The 25954-nt window shown below is 40.6% G+C and overlaps 4 protein-coding genes and 1 non-coding gene across 6 annotated transcripts in view; 1 reads left to right on the forward strand and 4 right to left on the reverse strand.

Moving 5' to 3' along the window:
- Window positions 1-1602: 1602 nt before the first annotated feature.
- On the reverse strand, window positions 1603-2919 carry RPL36AL (ribosomal protein L36a like). The gene is made up of 2 exons (XM_028169246.2): window positions 2803-2919; window positions 1603-2048 (listed from the first exon to the last, which is right to left on the reverse strand). Exon 2 carries the CDS (start codon window positions 2015-2017, stop codon window positions 1697-1699), a length of 321 nt encoding a protein of 106 aa, XP_028025047.2. The 5' UTR covers window positions 2018-2048; window positions 2803-2919; the 3' UTR covers window positions 1603-1696.
- Window positions 2920-2982: 63 nt separating this feature from the next.
- Window positions 2983-4926, forward strand: MGAT2 (alpha-1,6-mannosyl-glycoprotein 2-beta-N-acetylglucosaminyltransferase). Its single transcript, XM_057542601.1, has one exon. It carries the CDS (start codon window positions 3489-3491, stop codon window positions 4827-4829), a length of 1341 nt encoding a protein of 446 aa, XP_057398584.1. The 5' UTR covers window positions 2983-3488; the 3' UTR covers window positions 4830-4926.
- Window positions 4927-5818: 892 nt separating this feature from the next.
- DNAAF2 (dynein axonemal assembly factor 2) lies at window positions 5819-14968 on the reverse strand. Of its 2 annotated transcripts, XM_057542600.1 has the most exons (4): window positions 12271-14968; window positions 11854-11997; window positions 8682-8825; window positions 5819-7884 (listed from the first exon to the last, which is right to left on the reverse strand). In XM_057542600.1, exons 1-4 carry the CDS (start codon window positions 13939-13941, stop codon window positions 7381-7383), a joined length of 2463 nt encoding a protein of 820 aa, XP_057398583.1. In that variant the 5' UTR covers window positions 13942-14968; the 3' UTR covers window positions 5819-7380. The 2 variants fall into 2 exon arrangements, with proteins under 2 accessions (XP_057398583.1, XP_057398582.1); XM_057542599.1 differs by having other exon boundaries at window positions 11854-14961.
- A 1681-nt stretch (window positions 14969-16649) lies between these two features.
- TRNAG-GCC (transfer RNA glycine (anticodon GCC)) lies at window positions 16650-16722 on the reverse strand. Its single transcript has one exon. It is a non-coding gene; the product is annotated as a tRNA-Gly (tRNA).
- A 63-nt stretch (window positions 16723-16785) lies between these two features.
- The window catches only part of POLE2 (DNA polymerase epsilon 2, accessory subunit), a 29123-nt gene continuing 19954 nt past the window's right edge, over window positions 16786-25954 (reverse strand). Inside the window, exons 13-19 of the mRNA XM_007192810.2 lie at window positions 25858-25912; window positions 25080-25139; window positions 24915-24992; window positions 23115-23223; window positions 22092-22268; window positions 20251-20318; window positions 16786-16910 (exon numbers count right to left, since the gene is read on the reverse strand). Coding sequence (XP_007192872.1) covers window positions 16892-16910; window positions 20251-20318; window positions 22092-22268; window positions 23115-23223; window positions 24915-24992; window positions 25080-25139; window positions 25858-25912 — 566 coding nt within the window. The 3' untranslated portion in view covers window positions 16786-16891. The remainder of the gene's footprint in view (window positions 16911-20250; window positions 20319-22091; window positions 22269-23114; window positions 23224-24914; window positions 24993-25079; window positions 25140-25857; window positions 25913-25954) is intronic.

Genomic DNA, 25954 nt, shown 5'->3' on the forward strand with positions numbered 1-25954 from the left:
TTTTAAGGATTTTCTTATTTATTTATTTATTTATTTATTTATTTTTGGCTGTGTTGGGTCTTCGGTTCGTGCGAGGGCTTTCTCCAGTTGCGGCAAGCGGGGGCCACTCTTCATCGCGGTGCGCGGGCCTTTCTCTATCGCGGCCCCTCCCGTCGCGGGGCACAGGCTCCAGACGCGCAGGCTCAGCAATTGTGGCTCACGGGCCCAGCTGCTCCGTGGCATGTGGGATCTTCCCAGACCAGGGCTCGAACCCGTGTCCCCTGCATTAGCAGGCAGATTCTCAACCACTGCGCCACCAGGGAAGCCCAAGTTTTTTAATTTTTAGGGCTGGAATGAGGTTTTGGGGTTGGGTGGGAGTAGCAGAAAATTGCTTTGACTAAGTTCTGTATTATATGAGGGTGGTTCTTTTTCTGTTTGTTTTAGTCACTTAATATGTTTAAGTTTTTTAATTAAAAAACTGATAGCAATATATCAGCCACAGTATACCAGCTAAAGGATGATTAGGATTTGAACTAGGGCAGAGGGTATATAAAAGGAACCAACTTAAAAGGATCTTGGAAAATGGAAGCAGAACTGTTTTATTCTCCTCATTCCCACTGTCTTTCAAATCAGCCTCTCTCCTAGATCACTGCCAACAGTGTCAGAACTAGCTTCTGGGAACAAAGGAGGGGAAAGAGTGAAAGTAACTGGAGAAAAATCCTCTCTGTGAACCTAGATCGGGGATTTCCAGCCCAGGCTTTATACTGCCTTCTGAAGTTAATTCACTTTTGCTCTTTAAAACTAAGAATTCTGTAATTAAGTATCTTAGGATTTTCTGAACTCATAAATTGGTGAGACATTGCCTAAAAATATTATAAAACAACTATATTAAAACATGGTTCTTTAAAAAATGTTTTGTGGCATAGTTAAAAGTAATTTAATGCAGATCTGATTTTTACATGTTCCTGAAGAAAGACAATTATTTCTTCATCAATAAATGTAGATATAAAAGTCTGTGTTGGGAATAAGTGCCCACCATGTTATTCCTACACCCTAGCCCTTTGCATTCTTGCTCATCTACAAGCCATCCCCATTGTAAGCCTCTTAGCCTAACATTCATATACAAAAAGCAGGGTCTTTATTTATCTTTGGCTGCATTGGGTCTTTGTTGCTGCGCGTGGCTTTCTCTAGTTGCGGTGAGCGGGGGCTACTCTTCTTGCAGTGCACGGGCTTCTCATTGGATGGCTTCTCTTGTTGCGGAGCTCGGGCTCTAGGCCTGTGGGCTTTAGTAGTTGTGGCTCGCGGGCTCTAGAGCGCAGGCTCAGTAGTTGTGGCGCACGGGCTTAGTTGCTCCGCGGCATGTGGGATCTTCCCGGACCAGGGCTCGAACCCGTGTCCCCTGTATCGGCAGGTGGATTCTTAACCACTGCGCCACCAGGGAAGCCCACCTTCCTTTTATATAAATACAAGATGCCAATTCTTGTAGAGCTAAATTTAAATAATGAATTTGATAAGAGGATGAACCTTAATTCACTTACAAATAATCTACCATTATTTCTTTAATTTAGAGCCAAATTAGGCATGCAATTTTACTTATATTTTTAAAAGTACAAACGATTTGAGTAAGAATATCACTGTATTTATTCTCATACAGGCAATTTTTCTATAACTTCAACATTTTGCTCTCAAAAATAGAAGAACAAAAGATTCCCAAAACTTAGAACTGGATCACTTGGCCCTTTCTCTTCTTATCTCCTCCTAGTTCAAAATGCTTGCATCTCTTAATGGCCAGCATCCTCTTGGACCTGCAGTTGGGCTCAACACATTCAAGCCTCAGTACAATCTTCTTTGTGGTTTTAGCCTTCTTCCGGAAAATTGGCTTTGTTTGCCCACCATAGCCACTCTGCTTCCGATCATAGCGCCTCTTTCCCTGGGCATACAGGGAATCTTTGCCCTTCTTATACTGGGTCACTTTGTGAGGCTGATGCTTTCCACACTTCTTACAGAAAGTCCTTCGGGTTTTAGGTACATTGACCATCTTTGCAGTAGAGGTGTCTTCACGATGAAAACTGTTGTAAAATATTTAAAATATGGCAGCAAACGTTAAACATTTTGAAAATTCAAGTGTTTTATAAATATAGGAAGATAACATTACATAAGTCAGTAACATATAATTGCACCAAGTATTCATTTTCCGTATGAGTAAATGCACATATAAGTGCACAGCTTTTTGGAATCCTTAAATTATTGGACCACGTACAGAATGAGACTCACTGAAAAACAGCAAGAGCAGCAGCACAGGGACGCCCAGTACAGTCAGTTTCCCCCACAAAGTGGGTTCCTTTGGGGCTTAATTTACCGTGGTTGCCCAACAACTAAAGCGTAGTGGTGTGATACCTAATTTTCTTCGGCAGAGAAAGAAGGCCGAGGCTACAGTTTATTTTCGCCTCTCCGCGCACCCTCTCCCTCCATGTTCTAGCTCCCGGGCATGCCTGACTCTGGGCGCGGTGTAGAGCCACCTCCACGGCCCGCCCCGTCCCTTCTCCGAGGACCGCATCAGCCTGGTTTCACTTTTCCCTCCGAAGCATCGTCATCCTTCCCCCAGCAGCCCTAAAGGCTGACGTGTCCCTAATGAGTGCCTCCCGGCCCAGCAGCCGCCATGCGGGAGCCCCTTTCCAGAAGGGAGAAGCCCGTTTTCGAAATCCACCAACCAAGGCGGCGGGCCTCGCCCTCCCTCTCCTACCAGGGCCCACACGGCCCAGCCCTGGATCCTGAGCACTGGGGACTCCAGCCGGGATCGCCACCGCCCCGCACCCCGCTTACCTGGAAACCCAGCGTCCACGTTCCTGCCTCGTTCTGCTCACGCCTCACAGGAAAGGGAAGAACGCGCCGGATGTAGGAACTGAGCCTGAGCGACAGCGCTGCGGCCCAATAGGCAGCGGGCGGCCACGGCCGTGCGTCTCCAGACTCGACCGGGAAGCGCCAACCGACAGCCCGAGGGGCGGGGCGGAGGGGTGTGGGCCCGGGGACCGCGGCGCTCGGCGGGCCAGTCGCTGGTTGTCAGGACAGTCGCCGCCGGAGTGGGGCGAGGGTGCGTCCCTCGGTCTGGGACGTCCGGGGCAGCGTAAAGATGAGAGCACAGAGGATGCAGGGCCGCTGGAAGCGCAGGTAACGGAGCCGGGGTGTGGTGGGGCCGCGACAGGCTTCTTCCCTGACCCGTCCTGGATGGAGAGGACCGAGGCGACACCGAGCCGCGGCTCCTAGCGGCGGGGCCGGTGCCCGAGCTGCAGCTGCCAGGCGAGGATGTGTGGAGCTCGGGCGGCGCGGGGGAGCTGAGAGCCTTCGGGCCCCAGGACCCCCGGGGCCCGGGATGAGTTAGCGAGGACAGCTGCGGGGGCCAGTTCCGACTGCTGCAGGCCACGGCCGCCGCCCGCCCGCCCCTTCCGCGCCGGAGCCGCTAGCTCCTTTCCGCGCCCGTCCGCCTGCCTGCGCTCCCGGCGCCGGAGACCATGAGGTTCCGCATCTACAAGCGGAAGGTGCTGATCTTGACGCTCGTGGTGGCCGCTTGCGGCTTCGTCCTCTGGAGCAGCAATGGGCGACAAAGGAAGAACGAGGCCCTCTCCCCGCCGCTGCTGGACGCCGAGCCCGTGCGGGGTGCAGGCGCCCGGGCCGGGGACCATCCCGCCGTGTCCGTGGGCATCCGCCGGGGCTCCAACGAGTCGGCGGCTCCGCTAGTCGCGGCGGCCCCGCACCCCGAGGTGGACAACCTGACGCTGCGGTACCGGTCCTTAGTGTACCAGCTGAACTTTGACCAGACGGTGAGGAATGTAGGTAAGGCCGGCTCCTGGGCCCCCCGAGAGCTGGCGCTGGTGGTCCAGGTGCACAACCGGCCTGAATACCTCAAACTGCTGCTGGACTCACTTCGAAAAGCCCAGGGAATCGACAACGTCTTCGTCATCTTTAGCCATGACTTCTGGTCGACCGAGATCAATCAGCTGATTGCTGGGGTGGATTTCTGTCCGGTTCTGCAGGTGTTCTTTCCTTTTAGTATTCAGTTGTACCCCAACGAGTTTCCGGGCACTGACCCCAGAGATTGCCCCAGAGACGTGGAGAAGAATGCAGCTTTGCAGATGGGATGCATTAATGCTGAATATCCCGACTCCTTCGGCCATTATAGAGAGGCCAAATTCTCCCAAACCAAACACCACTGGTGGTGGAAGCTGCATTTTGTATGGGAGAGGGTCAAAGTCCTTCGAGACTATGCTGGCCTCATACTTTTCCTAGAAGAGGATCACTACTTAGCCCCAGACTTTTACCATGTCTTCAAAAAGATGTGGCAATTAAAGCAGCAAGAGTGTCCTGAGTGTGATGTTCTCTCCCTGGGGACCTATACTGCCATTCGCAGTTTCTATGGCGTTGCTGACAAGGTAGATGTGAAAACGTGGAAATCCACAGAGCACAATATGGGTCTGGCCTTGACCCGGGATGCGTATCAGAAGCTGATTGAGTGCACAGATACTTTCTGTACTTACGATGATTATAACTGGGACTGGACCCTTCAGTATTTGACTGTATCTTGTCTTCCAAAATTCTGGAAAGTGCTGGTTCCTCAAGTTCCTAGGATTTTTCATGCTGGAGACTGTGGTATGCACCACCAAAAAACCTGTAGACCATCCACCCAGAGTGCCCAAATTGAGTCACTCTTAAATAATAACAAACAGTACCTGTTTCCAGAAACTCTAACTATCAGTGAGAAGTTTATGGCAGCCCTTTCCCCACCTAGGAAAAATGGAGGGTGGGGAGATATTAGGGACCATGAACTCTGTAAAAGTTATAGAAGACTGCAGTAAAAAATCACAATTACAAAAGCAAAAGTAGTGACAGTCTTCTATTTTTGATATTTGTCCAAACAGAATATACAATTGAATAAAAGGGTTTAGGAACTGGTTTCTGCTTTAATACAACAGAATTCTTGTAAAAGGTGTCCCAATATAGTAATCTTTTCCTTTTATGTCTGATTAAGATTTAAAACACAAGTTTTCATTTTGAGAATTGGGTTTTAAAGCTCAATGTGTATCTGCTAAAGGTAATCATTATTGTTAATTGATAAGCGAGAAGAGGGGAAATTTTATTTAAATTGCATCTATTAATCTTTTTATCCGGAACTTTGTACACTTTTCCACTTTCAAGACTTCTTTTAAGTACAGCAAAATTTATTTTAAATTGTCATATTAGTAAAAAGTATTACAATGAAATTGTTAAGAGTATTAATGGAACAAGCCCAGCTTCACTCTTGACACAGTTACTAGGAAGGGATTGCTTCACTGGTTTTATAACTCGTAAGTTATGTTTGTTAAACACCCTGTCAGAACAGAGTCATTTTCAGTATTAAAGATTCCTGTATTATTGTGTTAAGATTTGCTTGTGCTTTGGAACCTTCATAGAACACACTTTCTTTTGGAATGTATTTGATAGAAAGTTTAAACACTGTTTTCACCTCAGTGTAGAAATACAGTGGTTTTGTTTGTTTTTTTTTTCTTTTAGTGCTGCCAAAATAAAATACTCATTTTTGCATAAAAAGATTCCTAATCATTTTGCAGAATAAATTTTTACACCAGAATCCAGTAAAGACATTCTACAAGGTTTAAAGTTAGCATTACGTATTATCTGTACATTGTATAACTGAGTTTAAAATAAAGAAAACCCAGCTCTTGACAGTGCATCCCTTTGGAAGAAACTGGCTTTCAAATTAGTCAGGCATAGATAATGAGCAGTAAAAAGCTGCTGTGTAAGTGAAGTACAGCCAGAAATGATACAAAGTTCAGTCCTGCCAAAGTGAAACATGTTCTAGTGCCAGCTTTATTTTAACAGAAATCATACTTTTTAAAAGGACAGACACAGTAAATAATAGGAAGCAGGCTTAAAATTTACTACATATTTAACATGGAAGTTTCCCTTAACAGTATATAATTGTATTCAACCACAAAGATAGACTACTTTCTGTGTAGGTACTGCAATAGTCATTTCAATCTAAGAAAACTGTGTACCTAATGGACAGTCTCAAAACTATTATTCCATCAAATTAAGATTCCAATTATGGTTGAAAAATGTATATGGTCATCTACAATGGAGCAAATAGTTCTCTTGCTTTATGAGCTACCTTTATACTGCCCTCAGCCCTCTGGTTCCAGGTTTTACTGGGGTTATAAATGTAAATCAGAATGAACTGCTAGGCTTTGTACCAGTTTTTGGTGCTCTGACCTGACCTCCCTAGTTCAAAGGACTAAAGAAATTAAGTAGTTTCCAGGACTAAGGTAAGGCCAGAGGTTTGAATTAGTAGCTGTTTTTGGAACAGAAATAGATCAGCTCAAGGCCTTGGGGTCAGCGATTAGATCAACAAATATTTTCCTTTCTATATTGTTTTTCATGTTGTCCTAAAATTTTTTGTGAGGAAAAAAAAAATCTATTGGGATTTTCTCCTGGCCTCAAATAAAAATACTATGCCACAAAATTCATAGCTTAGCCACTGTTAGATAAATTATCTGCTGCCTTCTTTTAGGTGTTATAAAAGAAATTGATTAGAAAACACTAGCTTTTGTTGTTGTTTTCATGTAATAATATAAAGAAGACAGTTTTCCTATTGGAGCAAATTCTTAGATTATTTTAATTGTCCTGTTCTAAAATTTGTAAATTAATTCTATAAAACCAAGGGATGTTTGAATAATTTCCAAATAATTCTTTTAAAATTTTCAATTTTCAAGGTCATTAATAACCTGTTATTTATATATGTATACACACGTATATATATACATGGTGACTTACATATGAGAAGAGTAAAATACAGAGTTGAAGCAAAAATACTAAATTTCAGTGTCTTTGTATTGTTTGGATCGTTTAATATTGGTTAGTAAAGTTCTTTCCTCTCAGAATCTCTATGACAAGCATAAGCACATCCTATTTAGTGAGACTTATAAATGCGTAGTTTTGAGATTCTCCTCCCCCCAACACATGCACTCTAGTGTGCTTCTAGTTAATTGCATTCTTTAGAATTACTTTGTGACAGACAAAACTTAATATTTATTTTGAAACTTTATTAAAGTAATGGCAAAAGAAGCCAAAAACAACACAGAAGTAAATATAAATAGGTTGTATTAAAACTAAATGTTTAACTATTAGAAAAAATATACATCAGAGGAATCACAAAACTTATTTACATAATTAAGGAAGCTTTGTATAAACTCCCTACATGCAAAAAAATAGCTTCAGTTTCCCCATGAGAATAAAAATTGCAAATTTTAATTTTACACTTTCTTGAATACCTTTGGTTTTAAGATAGTAAACAGAATCTATTTTTAGTCCATAAGTTTTTACTCAACCTTTAAATTCTAAGATGATACAGAATTAATCCAAGTCATAAAGCAAAGAATTCTGAAAACTGAATGAGCAATGAGTCACATGATCTTTAATAATCTTCACACTACCATCCTGCATATTGGTTTCCTTTATGTTGTCACAACCAGGTGTATTGTGAACTGCAGTTTTGTTCAGTAATGAAGATGGGTGATCTCCATCTAATTCTTTCTCTTCAGTTATTACTGGTTCTTTTAAATTATCTTTTTCGTCATTTGAGTGAACAGCACTTTTGTCTTTTGTAAATTCAGGTTCCATTTTTGACTCAGGTTGCTGAGACTTTGCAAACGGCTTTTGAGCAACATCAAGGGCCCCTTGTTGCATGCATGCAACTGAACCACAACTGTCTGTTTCTAGTACTTTGACTGCTACAGATGAATTGGAATCAGCTGAGGTAGTAGCATGTCCTAGACTTTCTTTTTCAGTTAGATGACTTCCTTCATTGACTCTTTCTTCCTTCTCATGAAGCTGCTCAGAGTTACTACATTCTTGCAACTATGTCAAGAGAAACAGCAAATTAATAATTCTTTGAAACAAATAGAAAAGTAAATTGTACCCGCTGGAAACTTTTTTAAGTTGTGAAGGAATACCCCAGTAGACTTACAGATAGGCCCTCTGGCTTCCCCCTCAGAGTCATTCTCCAAATGCTGCCAGTCATATTTTAATCATGCAAACCTGGCATTGATTCTCTGATTAAATACTTTCATTGACCCTTCATCTCTTTCAGGATAAAATAATCCTGGCCTACAAACCTTTTAACATGGCCTATAAAACCCATTAGCAGTCATTCTTATAAGGACATTCTTGAATTTCTTGAATTTTCTTGTATTTCTGTGATTCTTTAGAGCCTCTTTCCCCTGAATTCACATTACAAGTCAATTGTGCTAGTTACTCATTTGTGTCCAATACTGAAGACTATAAAAATAACCAAACTTAAGTTCAACTAGAAAGAATGAACAAACTGGATGACATAGTTCCCATGGTTTGAGAGTCAAAAAAAAGCTGTTTGTCCCTGGACTAATACTCATAATTCCCAAATGTTAGTTTCTCTCTATTCCTCACTGGACAGTTATTTTGGGATTAAAGGAGATAACATAAGTGAAAATGAACTGCAGATGTTTAATAGTAAAATACATATAAAAAAGTCTTTATTCCTCTTAACATCACTCTTCCCAGCCATCATGTCCATTTAGTTTAAAGTTATGATATAAAGAAAACCAAGAATTAAGTTATTTGTTAGGCTTCAACCTTGTCCCAAATCACTACTCTATAGAGCCCACCAAAATCCTTACCTTTGCATGTATTTCAATCTTACTATCAGTAACCTGAAGAACTTCAATTAATGGTGGGGTTAGGGGCATTATCTGTTTGAATGGAGGGCTCAGGACCTCTTCAAGAAACTCATTAACGTTTTCTTCACTGACAAATAACCTTTCCTAAAATAAAAAGAGAAAAAATATTCTACCTTATTGGTCATACTTGACAGAGTTGTATCTAAAAACAGCTCATAAAAGTTCTCACACAGTTCAGAATTGCACTTTTAAAATGTTTATTTTAATGTTATTCCTATGCTGTTTTGGCAAAAGAAAACTGAGTATTGTACAGAGCAATAAGAACAGCAAGAGTACATACATATATAGGAAAAGACCCTAAAAGAAAAAAGTCTTAGTTCCTTTTCTAGGTCTCTATTAAATCTGAGGTATGTTTTCCTTCCAGGTAATCTTATTTACAAATTATCTTCCTTTTTTTTTTTTTTTCGTCTATTTTGTAAGAATAACATCACCTCTAGAGTTATAAATGCAGTCCAAGCTAGAAAATGTAATTTAATTTTAGAACACTTCCTAATGAGTCAGCAAAAGATACACAGACAGGATCTATTTAAATTTTGTGTGACCAGTTTGCCTTTTAGTTCTTGGCTAGGTAAGAGCCAAGTGTAATATTTTATCTAACAGAAGTATATTACATTTTTAAGCACTGCGATAATCACTGCAACACTAGCATATAGCTTTATATAAGAATAAGGAAACTGTAAATCAACTATACTTCAATAAAATTTTTTTAAAAAAATAAGGAAACACAACACTGTAAATCAACTATATTTAAATACAATTAAAAAAAAAAGGAATGAGGTAGATTTCCAAACTATAGGATATGCAAAAATCATTTCCACCAGAATCCCAAACACAAAGCAATTCGTTCATATTCAAATACGTCAAGTGAACATAGGTATATAGTTAGGGCTTTGAAGGAACAACTATATTTAAAATTCTTAAAATCAGTTCACCGTTGCTCCAAATAAAAGTATTTTCCTCTGTACTTGAATGTAAACAAATTAATTACAAATAAACACAATTCATTATTTGGTCCAGATTGGGTGGGGGGATCAGAAAGAGACAAGTTTCAAGTTCCCTTCTATTAAACACTATTTAAACTGTGAACACCTACTAAACAAGTGAACTTTGGTGAAAGAAAAACTTCACATTTGGAGGACTTTGCCTTGCTGTTATTTGAAGATCTAGAATAACACTGTACTGTAGAAACATTCCGCTCCCCCCACCCCACCAAATCAAAAGCATTTCTAAGGTGCATGTCTCTGCAAAAGACTTACACGTTAACTGCAAAAAAATACACCAAATAGTTTAGTTACCTCAGGGAAGAATAATATTTATAATGGAACTGGTTATGATTAAAATACAAAGGATTTGCATAAACTTGCCTTCTCAGTCTAATGACTGATTTTACTATAAAAGATACTGAATTCAGTGGTCCTAATGCTCTAGGAAAATTCCCAGTGAATATTTAAGGCTTATAGAGATTTATTTTCTGCTTGTTTATGTGTAAAGTATCAAATTCTGACCTTGACAGCCACAAATTAGTCTCTATAATTATTTTCATATAATGCATATATTAATGTAATCATTATATGTCTACCCACAAAATACTCCTGTGATTTTTTTAAAAAATTCACTTTAATACTTACAGCCTGGTCCAGTAAAATGTAAAGAAAAAAAATTGAACATTATGGTTCCACCAGCCTCAGCAAATGTGATGATTAATTAAGTAATTATAAATCTATTCCGGCTTCAAAGATATAAAGCACAGTTGCCCTGATCCCATTTTGGTCTTAGTTTCTTGCTAAAATAATGTTCACATACTGGAAAATCAGATGAAAATATATTCTTTAGTATTCTCTCAAATGCTTGTCCATATAGCTTTTATCCCACATTGTGAGTTATTTTCACATTTATTAAAACAATTACAGGAAAACGACTGCCCTTTCCTAAATTTCCCCCTTCTGATGACATAAACAGATAGTCGATTTCATATTGTATATTCTCACAAAGTATCTTACCTAGCCCTGGCTATTTACCATTTTTGGAGGGTTTCAAATTAACCACTTCTCACAGAAGATACACCTCATAAAATAAAAATTTAACTGATTAGCAAATTTCTAGAAAAACACAGGAAGAAGTAAAACTTCCTGGCAGGCCCCAAACTTAATTTTTAATATATAATCTGTGCAACTAGTGTTATGAATTTGGGAATTTAACCCTTGAATATCTTAAAAGAGCTAAAAAGATTTACATGTAACATTGATACAAACCTCAATCAAAAATACCAATTAATTGTTCACTTATGAGTTTAAAAAGTTCTATAGAACGTCAAACTTTTTTTTCTTTCCAGTATTTGCCAATAGTACTGGAATATTGAATCTCAAGATCCTCAATAATCTGAAAGGTATAGTAGCAACTACAAAATGATATCCTAGGTAAACTTGATAATGCGCAGCCCCAGTTTTTGCCCAAAAGAGATGTAGCTGATGTGATGTTGGTACCAACAAAGGCTTATATTACACTTTGTTAAATGCCAGCCATTGTGCCAAGTACTAGCAGGGAACAGATTAAAACAGATGCAAAAAGAGGTAATTTCAATGTAATATAAGGCCCACCAGAAGACAAACCCACCAATATCAGCGACTGAAATTAAGCAGTACCATATGGCCGAGAGGGCAAGGGATTTAGATTCACACCTGCGAGTTGGTTTTCCTACAAAAGAACTGTGGCACAGGCTGAGTTACTTTTGCTCTCCGGAAGTAAACTATTATTTACTTTCTAAGGTTGGAAAAAGCTATTTACCAACTTAAAATATGGCCATAAAAGAATGCCTCTTAAACCTATTTGTGTCACAACCCCTTTGAGAATATGACTAAAGTTACAGCCCTTCTCAAGGGCAACTGTGAAGATTTGAAACCCATCCACCAGAGAGGATGCGTTAAGTTTTTTTCGTTTTCTTCAATATGCGTTTAATGTGTACTTAACATCTTTCATCAAGTGCATCAATTTCAAGTCATCAGGAGAGAAGTTATCATGGAAAATCCTTTGTTTAGGATAAACTGAGAGTGTGCCTGTGATAGTAAGCGGAACAGAATATTTCAAATATTAGGACTCTAGAAAGCACTGTTACCTCCAAAGAATCGTTGTTTAAACCATAATACCACTCTCTCCACTGTCCATGGCACTCTGGAGATTTGGCCAGTTCTATCACTGCATTGTTTGAAGAAATGCTAACCACTGGTTCTTTGGTATTCAGCTTATTCCCTGGAGTAAACTGCAAAAAGAAGGAATAATAAACTAAGTCTTGTGTGGAGAAGGACAATTTGTACCAGAGGGGAGTCACTTCCCCTTGAAGACTTTGAGGCTGGATCCGAGGCACTTGAATGAGCAGAGTCAGGGATTCTTCATCCTGATTACACTGCAAAGGCGGACACAGAGGTTCCCCGCGGTCGGTCCCGGGAGCACCCATGGCTCGATCAGCTGGCTCCCTGCGGGTGCCTTCCCGGGCCTCCAGCGCCTCCATGCCGAGAGTTCGGCGCGCACTCACTCTTCCTGCAGAAGACCCCCTGTCAAGGTCCCCGGATGAAGTACTAGGAGCGCCTCCGCCACCGTCCCCAGGTGAGTTTCCAGCTTCGGGAGGCGGCTCCTCCCGGATGCCTGCTGTTGATCTCTCTTGCCCGCTGAAATCCCGCTCCTCGGGTTCTGAGACGCGCTCCTCCCCGTCGGCGTCCGGGGTGGTGATCCCGGCGTCTGCAGTCCCGGTTCGGCTGGGATCCGAGCCTCCGTCCGCCCCACCAACCCCCGCCGGGCCCGCCTGCCCCTGGTGAGCGGAAGCGCAGGGCGCGCCGTCAGTTCCGGGCCGGTCGGCGGCGTCTTCCGGGGTCGCGGCGGGCTCCGGGCGCGTGGCGGTCAGCGCCACAGGTAGCGTGACCACCAGCTGCCGCCGGGCCTTGTTGAATTGCGCCTTGCCGCAGCTGTCATCCACCGGGTACGGGAGCGAGAGCCGCAGCCGGTAGTCGGGTTTCCTCGAGTCGAGGCACAGCAGCTTTCCCGTCACTTCCAGCGCCGCCTGCTCGGCCGAGCGCAGCAGCGGCAGCTCGATGGTGACCACCAGCTCCTGGGGCACAGTACTAGGGGCCGAGTCCCGAGAGCAGCGGTAATCCTGGAGGTCCACGTGGTGGCGCTGCACCACGCTGTAGCTAGGCTCGGTGGGGGCGGGCTGCAGGACGGCCTCCGGAGGGGAGGGCGCCTGGGGCCTGGGGATCGCAGCGCTCCCGGCGGCCTCCGGGTACCGGTAGGGGTAGGGGAAATCGGGGAGAGGGCTCTCCGGCTCCCCATCGGGCCGGGCCGGGGAGCCCTCGGGCAGGGGCGTGCGTAGCACGGCGGCCTCCGGGGTCCCCTTGTACTTGACCTTCAGGATCTTGGCATTCCTGCGGTCCAACTTCACGCCGAACTGCTTCTCCACGGCCTCCAGGGCCGTGGCGTCCAGCATCTGGCGGAAGCGCTCATGGCGTCGGGCCAGCGCGAGCGCGTCTGGGTGGAAGACCACGTCGTAGACGGTGTAGCGGCTTCCGCGGCCCCCAGAGTACTCGCGGCCCGGCGCCAGGCTGTAGGGCAGGGACCACTGGCTGCCGGATGCCGCGCCCCTGGAGCCGGGCCGGCTGCTGGGCGCGCACACCAGCGCGTTGCTGCACACGTTCACGAAGCAGCGCCGGGTCCCATCCAGGCTGGTGCGCAACACGTGGCCCGGTTCCGGGTGCACGAACCGCACCTCCACTCCGCGCTCACGCTCCAGGGCCGTGATCTCCTCCTCGTAGCGCCGCCGGTTCTCGGGGTCCGTAATCTCCTCGGCGTACTCGGAGAACATTCGCCGGAACTCCGGGTCCTGGAAGGCGGAGGTGAGCTGCTGGACCTCCTCTCCGCTCAGGTCCAAGTCTTCCAGCGGCGAAGAGGCTGCCGCCTTGGCCATGCTGCCCCTCGGCTCCTTGCTCAGGGGCCAAGGGAGATGAATCTGAGACCGAGTGGGAGGAACGCGTCGTAGAGTCGCTGGTCTGCGGAGAGTGAGGCGGCGGAGGTCTGTAACCGCCAGAGAACTGAGCCTCGGGCAGCGTGTGCTCGTTGCCATAGTGACACCACCAACACCCGGGAGGAGGGGCAGGAATAGGGGTGACGGAAATATCAGAAATAGCCTTAGTTTCTTCAAACCAACATTATGCATTTTTTAGACTCCTGTGCCATGGTGCAGTTACCTCTGCAAAATTACCATCTGAATAATTGTCATAATTAACAGCATCATGTACGTTATCCATTGTTCACAACACTTCAAGGTAGACCTAATCCCCATTTCACAGATAAGAAGATGGGACCTGAGAAGTTACCTGACGAAAGTTACAAAGCTAATACATTCACAAGCTGTGATTCTAACAACTTTATATGCTTTATTCACTTCGCTAAACCAGCATTTCAGTCTTCTAGATATTTCACCAATTTGCCCTGTTTACAACTCTCATTTGGTGCAAGAGATATTATGGGCAGGCTATTCATAAATAGCCAATGATCAGTAAACATATGACTTCGTTAATAATAAAAATGCAAATATAAGATACTACGTATCACCTATCAAAATGGGAAAGGCTTTTTTTAAAAACAATTACTCTATTTCCTTGGGGTGGTAGAATTATATTAATAAAACCTTTCTAGAGAGTAGTTTGGTAGCTGTATAAAAAGCCTTTAGAACGTGCATACTTTTTTTGATCCAGCAATTCCAACTTTGAGAGCATGCTCAAGAAACATTGATTCTAAAAGTTTGGGAAGAAGCTAAGAATTCAACAGTGGGACTGGTTGAGCAGATTTTGGTACAGCCATGCAATGGGATTCTATGCAGCCATTCAAATAGATATTATAGAAGAATATTTATTGATTGGGGTAGTTATTAATTGGTAGTTGTTAAATCCAGTGATCACTTATCTGTTCTCATTTTGTTGCAACTCTCAGCAACATTTAACACAATGTTGGCATTACCTCAATGTTGAGACACCATCCAGGTTTCTCTCCTACCTCATCACATGCACTGGCACTTCCTGTGGTTTCCCCACACTGAGACCAAGTGTTGGCTTTTCTCACAGCAGAGAAATCTCAGCCTACTCCCATCTTGTGTGATCTACCTGGCCCCTAAGGCATAATGTCACATGACGGTGCCTCATACCCAGATTTCTGCGGCGCGGTCAGCCGTGCTTCAGCTGATAAAACACCAAGTCGGGGAGCACACCACTTCTCTGTGCCCCAGAGTATTAGCTCTGGATACCCTTGCAGTGCTGTTCCTCTGCTAGCCCATTTTTCAGACCTCTTTCCAGACAATGTCCACCTCCACCTGATTCTAGTTCCTGTCTTATTCTAATAATTATTGCCTGATTCTGGCAACTTATCGGCTCGTACATAGTTAACTGCTCTGCTTCATCTTACGTCACCTTGCTAACCCGTAAACATACCCTATCTTTTTAGGCATTAAATGTGTTCCTAAAGAAATCTTTCATATTTAGCTCTATGGTTCTTGTAACTGGACCAACAACCTTGCAGTTTCTATTTCACTTTCAAGGCCCAAATTGTAAATTTTCCCAAGTAATCTAGTAGCTTTTGAACTTATGCCTTAATTTCACCTTTAGTCAAAATTTCCAGGCTATTCTTGAAATTAAAGCTCAATCTTGCTCTTCTAACATCAGACCTCTTCTAATGCTCTGAAATTTTACATCCTTAAACCACATCTCAAATTGCCACTTCATCCTTAACCAGAATTCACTTATCACAACATTCAGATTAAATTTCTTGAGGAATTTTCTTTCGGTGTCATTTTTATTTTTTTATCAGTATCTCTTCCCCAAAAAGCTTTGAAAGAAATATCTTCCATTCCAGGCTTTCTGTAATATTAAGATTATTCCTGGGACTTCCCTGGTGGCGCAGTGGTTAAGAATCCGCCTGCCAATGCAGGGGACACAGGTTCGATCCCTGGTCCGGGAAGATCCCACATGCCGTGGAGCAACTAAGCCCATGCGCCACAACTACTGAGCCTGCGCTCTAGAGCCTGCGAGCCACAACTACTGAAGCCTGCGTGCCACAACTACTGAAGCCCAAGTGCCTAGAGCCTAAGCCACCGCAATTAGAAGCCGATGCACTGCAACAAAGAGTACGTCCGCTCGCCGCAACTAGAGAAAGCCCGTGCACAGCAATGAAGACCCAACGCAGCCAAAAATAAATAAATAAATTTATAAAAAAAAAAAAAGGTTATTCCTACATTTGAAATACTCTTTGTACGTTTAACAACTTCCTGTCGTTCAGATTCATTTCTGGGCCATCATCATAGTCCCCCCCCATAAACTACTAGATAAGTGCATGGTGTTGAGTTATTATACCCAAAATAGCAAAACAGTCTGCTTCAAAGTGAGTATTATTACTTTTAAATGTAAAAACTCTGGGGACAGTGTGTTTTTAAATTTTCAGTGCCAAAAGGTAATTATGTAATGAATATCATAGTAATATCCTGAAACAAAGGTTTTCACTATCATTAGAATAGATTCTGTGACTTGAAATTTAAACAATTTGCAATTCTTGAATATACTATTAAGACTCTTATGGTGAACATTAGCGTGTAACTAGTACAGAAATAATGAAACTTAAATTTTTAAACAAATGTATACTTGGATTATATATTTTTACACATTTTCATATTTTTCCTAAAAGATTATGCAGAAAATATTTTTCCTATAAAGCTTTGTAAAGTATACCATCATGTTTATTTTATTTTATTTATTTTAAAAATATTTACTTATTTATTTGGCTGTGCCGGGTCTTAGTTGCGGCATGTGGGATCTTCGTTACCGTGTGCAGGATCTTCACGGCAGTGTGCGTTTAGTTGCCACGTGCGGGATCTAGTTCCCTGACCAGGGATTGAACCCGGGCCCCCTGCATTGGCAGCACGGAGTCTTAACCACTGGACCACCAGGGAAGCGCCCATCGTGTTTACTTTAATATCAAAATTTCATAAAATAGAAATTTAAGCAGAACATCCTAAAGTTTACCATAATTTTATTGTAACTTAATATCAAAATTACATAAAATATAAAATTAAGCAGAAAATTGATGAATTCTGTTTCTTCAGATGGTCTTTAAGAATCTCAAAACCCTTGGAGTTTGCTGAAAAAAGAAAATATTCATAAAATTAAACATTTTGGAAACCTAAGTTATTGTACATTTCTTAATATTTAGTTTTAGTTAATTTTAAAAATAGGTCAATACATGCATATTGTTCCAAATTCAAAAGGGGACACAGTGAAAAATAAGCCTGTCTCACCCTCTATTTCTGCTCTCCAGAAGCAACAGTATATCCTTATAAAGATTGTCTAATCATATACAAGCATGTGTGTGGGGTAAATGCTTTAAAAACACACAAGTGGTAGAATACAATGAACACTATTCTACCCCTTTTTTCAATTAGTAATAAACACATATTTATAATTTTTAACTAATCCCTTCCTCTATGGCTTTGAAATTTAATATAAATTAGAAAAGTTCTGAATAACTTTTAAATAGATAAACATTTAAGCTATTTGTTTTGCAATTATAAAAACTACAGTAAAAAGAGCTGTACCCAATTTTATGCATAAACCCAAGTATACCTGTAGGATAAATTCCTAGAAATGGAATTGCTGATATATGCAGTTGAGGTCTTAAATAAAAAGTTTTTACCATTTTTTATTCTGACCAACTCTGTGTGAGAATGGGCGTTTCTCCCCTACATCACCAACATTGTGTTTTTAAATAAAACAACTGTATTTGAGAGCACATGTTGAAACAGGGTTAAACCTTATCTACTTTGGCTACATTTCTGTGGTTAACTCTACAATATGATTTCACAAATATTCTAAGAAAAAAAATTCTTTTTGGGAGAAACTAAGTAGCAGTAAAACCAAATTATTTCACTATATCATGAAAATTTTTTCTCTCTCAAAAAAAAAAAACACAAAAAAACCATACATCAACCTGTTTGATCCAGCACTGAAAAAATTCCTCAAATTATCACTACTAAATTATAGTTTGGAAATTATGTCAAGGGTTTTCAGCATCTGACTCCACAGATGATAAAGGGACCAACTATTTCAACTTAACAGTGAATGTCAACTGCAAGTCAAGGACTGTTCTAGAAACTTTTAAGAGGGACAGGCACATAAGTGACTAAAACGGTGTGTTAGAACTGTCATAGAAGTCTGTATACAGTGCTTAGATTCTAAGCACTGTACTTAGATTAACAATTCTGCATGGCAATCAGGGAACATTACAAGAAATGTAACAAGTGTCTTGTGCTATCATAATAAATCGGTTAATTTCCTATTGTGGTTTATTTGCTTATCTCCCAACTCATTAAAAAAATATTAACCCGGGCTTCCCTGGTGGCGCAGTGGTTGAGAATCTGCCTGCCAATGCAGGGGACACGGGTTCGAGCCCTGGTCTGGGAAGATCCCACATGCCGCAGAGCAACTGGGCCCGTGAGCCACAACTACTGAGCCTGCGCGTCTGGAGCCTGTGCTCCGCAACAAGAGAGGCTGCGATAGTGAGAGGCCCGCGCACGGGGATGAAGAGTGGCCCCCGCTCGCCGCAACTAAAGAAAGCCCTTGCACATAAACGAAGACCCAACACAGCCAAAAATAAATAAATAAGTAAATAAATAAATAAATTTAAAAAAAAATTAACTGGTTTGCCAAGATAGATATAATAAAAAGATAAAAGTAAGGAAATCAGGAAATTCAGGTAAGAGAAAAATACAGATCAGAAAAGAAGAGGAAGCCAGAGCCGCAGCCAACATTTATGCTAGTAATTCCTCTGCTGCTGTAGAGGTGGGCTGCACGTTTGGCTGTGCTTCCTGGCAGCTAACACAAAGGGAGTCTATTAGTAGATTTACAGTCTCCCCAAGATGAAAATAAACAGTTGCTTGGGACAGACACAGATTTCTCTTGTCCTGAGATCTGTTGAAAGTGCCCACTATTGGTTTTCATGGCAGAATAAGTTTTATATGTCTGTGAATTTATACCAAATCTCAGTTCAGTAAAAGTCAATCTAAAGGCGGACAAAATAGGGAATTCCCTGGTGGTCCAGTGGTTAGGACTCTGCGCTTTCACTGCCGAGGGCCTGGGTTCAATCCCTGGTTGGGGAACTAAGATCCCACAAGCTGAATGGCGTGGCCAAGAAAAAATTTTAAAAAGGTGGACAAAATATGCTCCAGAGGTGACCTAATCCTGGGGTCACAAAATCACTGTCAACAACAGCGAGTGGTTGAGACTGGTAAGAGCGTTGCCTTTACCTAAAGGCATTCCAAGTCAAAAAAAAATTTGTTTAAGGATTCATTGTGGGCTAGGTGAAGTCAAACACATGTTCAGCTTATGGAATAGAGGCTGGAATATCAGTGACTTTTATAAGAGTATCTGTCTGGTTATATTCCAAAAACTAAGCAGTGCCTGGAATACAGTAAGATTCAAATACACGTCAAATGAGTGAATCCAAGAATAAAATTTAGAATATCCCAAAAGTGAACGGACTTTAATCCTCCATGAATACTGAGCAGCAAAAGTAATGCAGAAATTTTTTTCAAGAAATATATATATAAGAAGCTGTTAATCATAGTTTCAGGGTTAGGAAACGGAGCTACTTTTTCCTTTTCAATTTTATACTTTTAAGCATTGTTTGAAATTTTTATCATGTACTTGTGTTTTTATTTAAATAAAGATGTTAATTACAAAAAGTAAAAAAAGACAATTGGGTTGGGTGTTCAAGGTTATATTCTCTGAGAACCTGGAGGTATTTGGTTACTGTTCTTAACTGGAGGTGGGAAACAAAATATAATTAACCAAGAAATCACACGTTAGGATGCCTGAATCTAAGGAAAACTGTTAAAAATGCAGATTTCTGGGCCCTACAACTAGAGAGAGACATTTGATAAGTTTGGGGTGGGATCCTGGAACTTAACATTTTTAACAAGGACCCCAGAGGATTCTGATGCACGTGGTCCACAGGACACCCTCTGAAAGCCACTACCCAACAGGTGATTATTCTTTTTTCCCCAAGACCTCCCCCCAACTCCAACCCCTCACCATCACCACACTCAACCCAGCTCCCCTACAATTCTTTGCTGCCAATTTAAGGCAGATTATCTAGGTTTTGAGAACCAACCGTGTGGACGGCAAGGCTGACCTCTTGGAATAATAACGTCATCAGGAGTCTGCCTGTAAAAGAACTAGCCCACCTCCACAGCCAGTCTGAGATTTCCCTCAGAAAACAGTTCTTGGTCTATTTCATACAAATGTGCCATCAAGTACATACAATTCTGTGTCTCCCAGCATGAACACAGTAAGTTCAGCCTAGAACATTTCCAATGAGCTACTGTAGACTTTTAAAAACTTCAGCACACCTACAGAACATCTGAATTTTAGCAATATTACACCAAGAGACAGCTGTTTCTTGCTGTTTCTGAGGGCACACTTACCTATCTTCTACTATCTTACTGGAAGGATAAAAAACTTTGAATGAAAATCCACTTCTTGGAAAAGAGCCCTTTGGAGAGAAAAATGCCCATAAGTGAATACTCAACTTTTAAAAAAGAATCCCTATTTTTAAAATCAAACTCCTTGCTCCTAACTTAAAAATAAAGTTACAAGATGTGACTATAAAGTAACGAGACAAATATTTGTATGCTCTTTATAGAGAAAAAATATTACTATAAAATATCTCCACTTGAAGCAAAAAGTCAAGTTGACTAGAACAGTTATGCTAACAAATGTGACTAGAAATGCTTAGGAGGGGTTTTACTTAGTATAAGAAATAAACAGTACTGGGTGATGCTAAATAAGCATATAAGACACTCCAACATCATGTTCGAGAAGTTTTTCCTGACCCTCTCCCCAGTAAAAATCTGGGTTTGATGCCCTGCCATTGTGCCCCCAAAACAACTGAGCAGTAGTCACACATACAATTGTCTGGCCATTACTAAACTCTAAAGTTACTGAGCAGACTCTGTCTTTTCAGTCTTTGTGTCCCTGGCACTAGCTCAATGTCTGGCCCATTGCAGGCATTCATTAATGGGAGTAAGTATCAAGAAAGGATGAAGCAATGTCAAAACCAAGTTTTGGGCTTGCCCAAAAGGTATAAATAAGGTTAAAAAGATATAATGATGGTGTAGGAACTGGTTGTTTACTCATTTACAGTATGAAAAAGTGGAAAAATTCAGAAATAAAGTGGTTTCAAATAGAGCATTAACTATGAGAATGCCCAAAGAGTTCAATTTAAATAAGGAAATAGCCTCATTGTGACAAGAATATTGAAATGTGAATAAAGATTCTACAAAAATTAGGGCCACAAATTTCAAACAATGAAACCAAATCAGCTGACTGTGCTCATCCTTAGAGCAGTAGCTCCCAACCAGGGACAATTTTTGTCTCCTAGGAGACATTTGGCAAGTATCTGAGGACATTTTCGATTGTTACAACTGGGGGCTGCTACAGGCATCTAGTGGATGGAGGTCAGGGGTGCTGCTAAACACCCTGCAATGCACAGGATGGTGCCCCAAATCAAAGATTTATCTGGTCCAAAATGTCAATAGTTCTGTGGTTGCAGAAGCCAGACAAAATAAATGTGTGTGTGAGAAAAGCAGTAAGGGATGATGTTTCTAGGAATGACCTAGATGAAATAAAAAAGTACTAAAGTTCAAAATTCACAAGAATCAAGGAAACATAGAGATTAAAAATCACTAGTGAAGATATTTGACATAAAAAGCAACATTATGCAGCATTTAGTCCCCAAGTTCAAAAAGTCAATCATACTTTTATAGAAATTCAGAAGCAACTTGAAGATTCTGAAGCAATTTCAAGGTTCTGCATAAAAATGAAATATTAAACTGTGTCCCAGTAAGAATTTCCACATTTATCAGTCTTAGATTTTTGGGACTTGGACAATTTCCAACAACAACAAAAAATCCTCCTCAAAGGACAAGTACCATTAACATGTTTAAAGAGAACGGAATACATGCTCTGAAAGTAATTTCCAGAAAGGAATCCCAAGGCAAGTTACTTTGAAGGGGAAAATACTCATCTGGATTTATAAGCTTTGGTGCATTTTTTTTTCTTTTTTAAGAAAGAAGTCACATTACTTTATAGTCACATACTCTTTTGAAAGTTTAAGAACTTTCTGTTTATACCAAATTAAGTCAGTGTTTCATTTATAGTATATTTTTACTCCAACAGTAATTGATTAAACATATATTTTAAATTTAAAGAAGTAACACTCTAATCTTGACAAATGATGACTACATAATGTTAACTACATTCTTACAGGGTTTATGCAGAGGCATTCGGTATTGGTCAAAGTAAAAGGATCGTATTTGTCTGCGATGACAAGTAGGTCAGGCACAGGGTACACTCTCAGAGCATAGTCATACGCCCAATACACCGGGCAGACATAAAGAGGGAGAGGAGTCAGGTGTCCTTGGGATAAGATAGTCTTTACAAACTACAAAAGAATGACACAAAACAAACTTCAGTGCATTTGTAAAAGCTAAAAGAGCAACAAAGAATTTCAAATTAAATACTAATTACCAAAGTGACTTAGAAAATTTGAGAAACAGTTGGGAAAACTGAATTACAAAACCTTGGGAAAACTGATATAAAATGAAATCAACTATCCTGTATTTTAGGAGAAATTTATGAGTTTTCATTCAACACCATAAAAGCTACTTCCCCAAATAGTCATTTTGGAGCAATTGTATTCTTAGCTGTATAATAAACTCATTTACTAATTCTGTTCATCTAAAAATAATTCCACAGCTTGAGTAATACCAAGAATATATACTTAGCCTACATACACTTTAAATGTTATAAAATACATACTAAAAGTGCTCTGTATGATCTACTTCCATACTTCCAAATGAAGGTACATGTAACCAGTGATTGACAACTGGGAATCTTGAAGCTACAAGATAAACACTACACATCCTCCTGATGTGGGCAAATCATAGGAAATACTTAATAAACACGATAAACATAAACATTTTATTTAAACAAATATATATATATAGAAGTACAATGTAAGATTTATGAGTTCTAAAGGCAAAACAAGAACCTCCAAAGAAATTTCCTGCTACTTCGGGGCTTTCTTCTGCCCATTAGGGGATACATCAGTAAGAAAATTGAGAAACACTGATTTAGGAACAAAAATTACCTTACTGACAAAAGTGTGCTGAAATTATTTTGAACTATAAATAAAAACAACAAAAGGGCAAGTGATTAAGTGGCTTAACAATATTTTATATAAAGCCACATGTAATTAAGATACCTTAATAAAGAAGACACAACTTACATGATTAGGAATATCCAAATTGCTACTGGGAAAACGGACACAGTTTCTGCACATTTTATTCACTAAGTCTTCACGAAAGACAATAATTTCTTGTGTACAATACTGAATTCTGAAATAAAAACAGTAGTTGAATGTGACTTCCTCAGAACAAAATATGAGGTAACTTTAAAGGCAAGATGTTTTATAGTACAAAGCCATTCCCACTTCCCATTGTTCACCACAGAAAAAATTCAACCAGAATCTATTCACCCATTCATTTGACAGTAATTTATTGAGCTCTTAATATGTGTCTGGCACTATTCTAGGAATGAGAATAAACAACAGATACAATAATTACACAGTATGTTGGAAGATGATTAAGTGTATGGCAAAAAGAAAAAGGCTAACAGGAATCATTTAGGGGAAGGGAAGGTCTAGAAGGCTGGAGTATTAAATAGTATTGGAACAGGTAGGGCTCATGATGAAGTTTGCTCTGAGCACAGACTTGAAGGAGGTGAGAGAGTCAAGCAGACATGCAGAGGAAGAACACTGCAGGCAGAGGGAACAGGCAGAGCAGAGGCCCTAAGATGAAACATGCCTGGCACATTTGAAGAACAAAAGGAGTCTGGAGTGGCTGGAATAAATGAGGAGGAGAAGAAAGTCGGAGAGGAAATCACGGAGGAAACTGGGGGCCAGATCATGCAGGCCATGACTACCATTGCAAAGGATATGGGCTGTTATGGAATAACATGAGGGGCCCATCTTTCTGAATCAGTAGGGTGGATGTGACATGCCTTAAGGTTTAAAGGATCACTCTGACATTGTTAAGGACAGACTACAGAGGAGCAGGGGTAGAAGCTAGAGAAGAATGAGGAGGCTATTACAGTAATCAAGGCTAGAGAAGATGGTAGAGGGTTGTAGAGGGGGAGGTATAGAGAGGTGGCCAGATTCTGGATATATTTTGAAGTCCTTCTTCAAATTTTTGAAGGACTTCCTAAAAGCTTGCATGTGAGGAAGAATCCCAAAGGTTGGTCTGAACAACTGGAAGGATAAAGGTGTCAGGAACTACGATGAGGAAAGCTACGGAACAGGGCTGGGGACTAATGAGGGAAGAATATCAAACGTTCAATCTGAAGATGTCTATTAGACATCCAAGGGGAGATGATGAGTACACAACCAGATATGTAAGTGTGGAATCTGGTAGAAGGTTTGAGCTGGAGATATCAATGTGGGAGTTGTCAATACACAAAGGGTAATTAAAGCCCTTGGACTGGAAAGGTCACTGAAGGAGTGAATGTAGGTAGAAAAGAGAGGAGAAACAAAGACTGAGGGCATTCCCTCAGTAAGAGCCTATGGTCACAGTGAGTAGCACATACAGTAAATGTGTAATCCTTTCAGTCTTCCATTGTAACTTTTCTTAAAGGATGTGTAATTGGAATATCTATTTTTAAATCTCCATCCATTATTTAAGCTTCTAAATTCAGTGTTAGTGAATTATTTAAATACAGTTAAAACATTTTTAAAATTTGAGAAACCTAAGATAGAAAGAAATTTTCTTTTCATTTTTATCCCATAACAATCAAAATTCAGAGACAAATTTTAAGAAACAGGTTAATTTTTTTCCCACTTTTTTTTTTGGTTTTTTTTTGGCCATGCCGCCCATGGCATGCGGGATCTTAGTTCCCCAACCAGGGATCAAACCCATGCCCCCTGCAGTGGAAGCGCAGAGTCCTAACCACTGGACCACCAGGGAATTCCCAAGAAATTGGTTAATTGTTAAATGAAAGGAAAAAACCGCAACATAAAAATACTAATATTTACCTGCAAGGATTAGTAGTAAAAACTGAAAATGGTACTCTTTGTCTGAATTCATTAGTGATGCTTTCAGCAAATGGTGGCCTATAAAAACAATTTATGTGATATAGTATGCATTTTTAAATTTTACAGAATTTTCTTTACTGTTGCAAATATCTGAATAAAACTTACCTGGGTAAGATGGAACCAAATCCAGGATCCTCTGGACCAGGAACAAACACAAATCGACTACTGTAGCAAAATTCAACATAATTCATTCTAAAAATATTGCACCACTATCCCGTAGTCTAAAACCAAGTTATTGACTTTAATTACAAATTTTTAAAAATTAAATTTCATACATTTTAATAAATGAACTACTAAAAGGCTCCAGACCAATACCGTCCAATAGATCTTTTTGCAATGATAGAAATGTTCTAAACCTGTACTGTCCAATTATTGAGTGCTTGAACTGTGGCCAGAGTGACTGAATTTTATCTTTATTTATTTTATTTTTTAATTTTTGGCCATGCCCTGCAGCTTATGGGGTTGTTTTAGTTCCCCGACCATGAATGGAAGCCGGTCACCACACCCCACCCCAACTCGCCTGCAGTGAAAGCACCCGAGTCCTAACCACTGGACCGCCAGGGAATTCCCTTAAATAATTTAAATTTAAAGAGATACACGTGGCCAGTGACTATCATATTGAAGAGTGTAGCTCTAGACCCTTAAGAGTAATGTCACCAAGAAATGTGGAATACGGTGGAAATTATCACCTTCCTTTTAATACTTTTCATTATAAATCTCTACTAGAGTGTAACATACATTATCATGATAGCAGGTTAATTTTATCTCTTAACTGTACTAATTTTCTCAACTTTTTCTGCCATCCATTTCTTAACTTAGGATTCATTTTTTGTGTTTCTTAAATAACACTTTAAATAAAAAATATAGCAATAGAAATCATTACCTTTGGTGAATATTTGGGTATTCACATATTATATCTGCCAAAGTTTTTAGGGAATCTAAAATTTTAAAGGGATATTGAATTTTGAATTTAATTTGCA

This window comes from Balaenoptera acutorostrata, chromosome 3 (genome assembly GCF_949987535.1).
Source record: "Balaenoptera acutorostrata chromosome 3, mBalAcu1.1, whole genome shotgun sequence".
Lineage (NCBI taxonomy): Eukaryota > Metazoa > Chordata > Mammalia > Artiodactyla > Balaenopteridae > Balaenoptera > Balaenoptera acutorostrata.

Coding starts and splice junctions, on each gene's coding strand:
- RPL36AL (XM_028169246.2), bottom strand. CDS start 2,017: ATGGTCAATGTACCTAAAACCCGAAGGACTTTCTGTAAGAAGTGTGGA.
- MGAT2 (XM_057542601.1), top strand. CDS start 3,489: ATGAGGTTCCGCATCTACAAGCGGAAGGTGCTGATCTTGACGCTCGTG.
- DNAAF2 (XM_057542599.1), bottom strand. CDS start 13,941: ATGCATAATGTTGGTTTGAAGAAACTAAGGCTATTTCTGATATTTCCG. Junction 8,826..11,853: donor TAAACAACGATTCTTTGGAG/GTAACAGTGCTT, acceptor TTTTTATTTTAG/GAAAGGTTATTTGTCAGTGA. Junction 7,885..8,681: donor AGATTGAAATACATGCAAAG/GTAAGGATTTTG, acceptor CTCTTGACATAG/TTGCAAGAATGTAGTAACTC.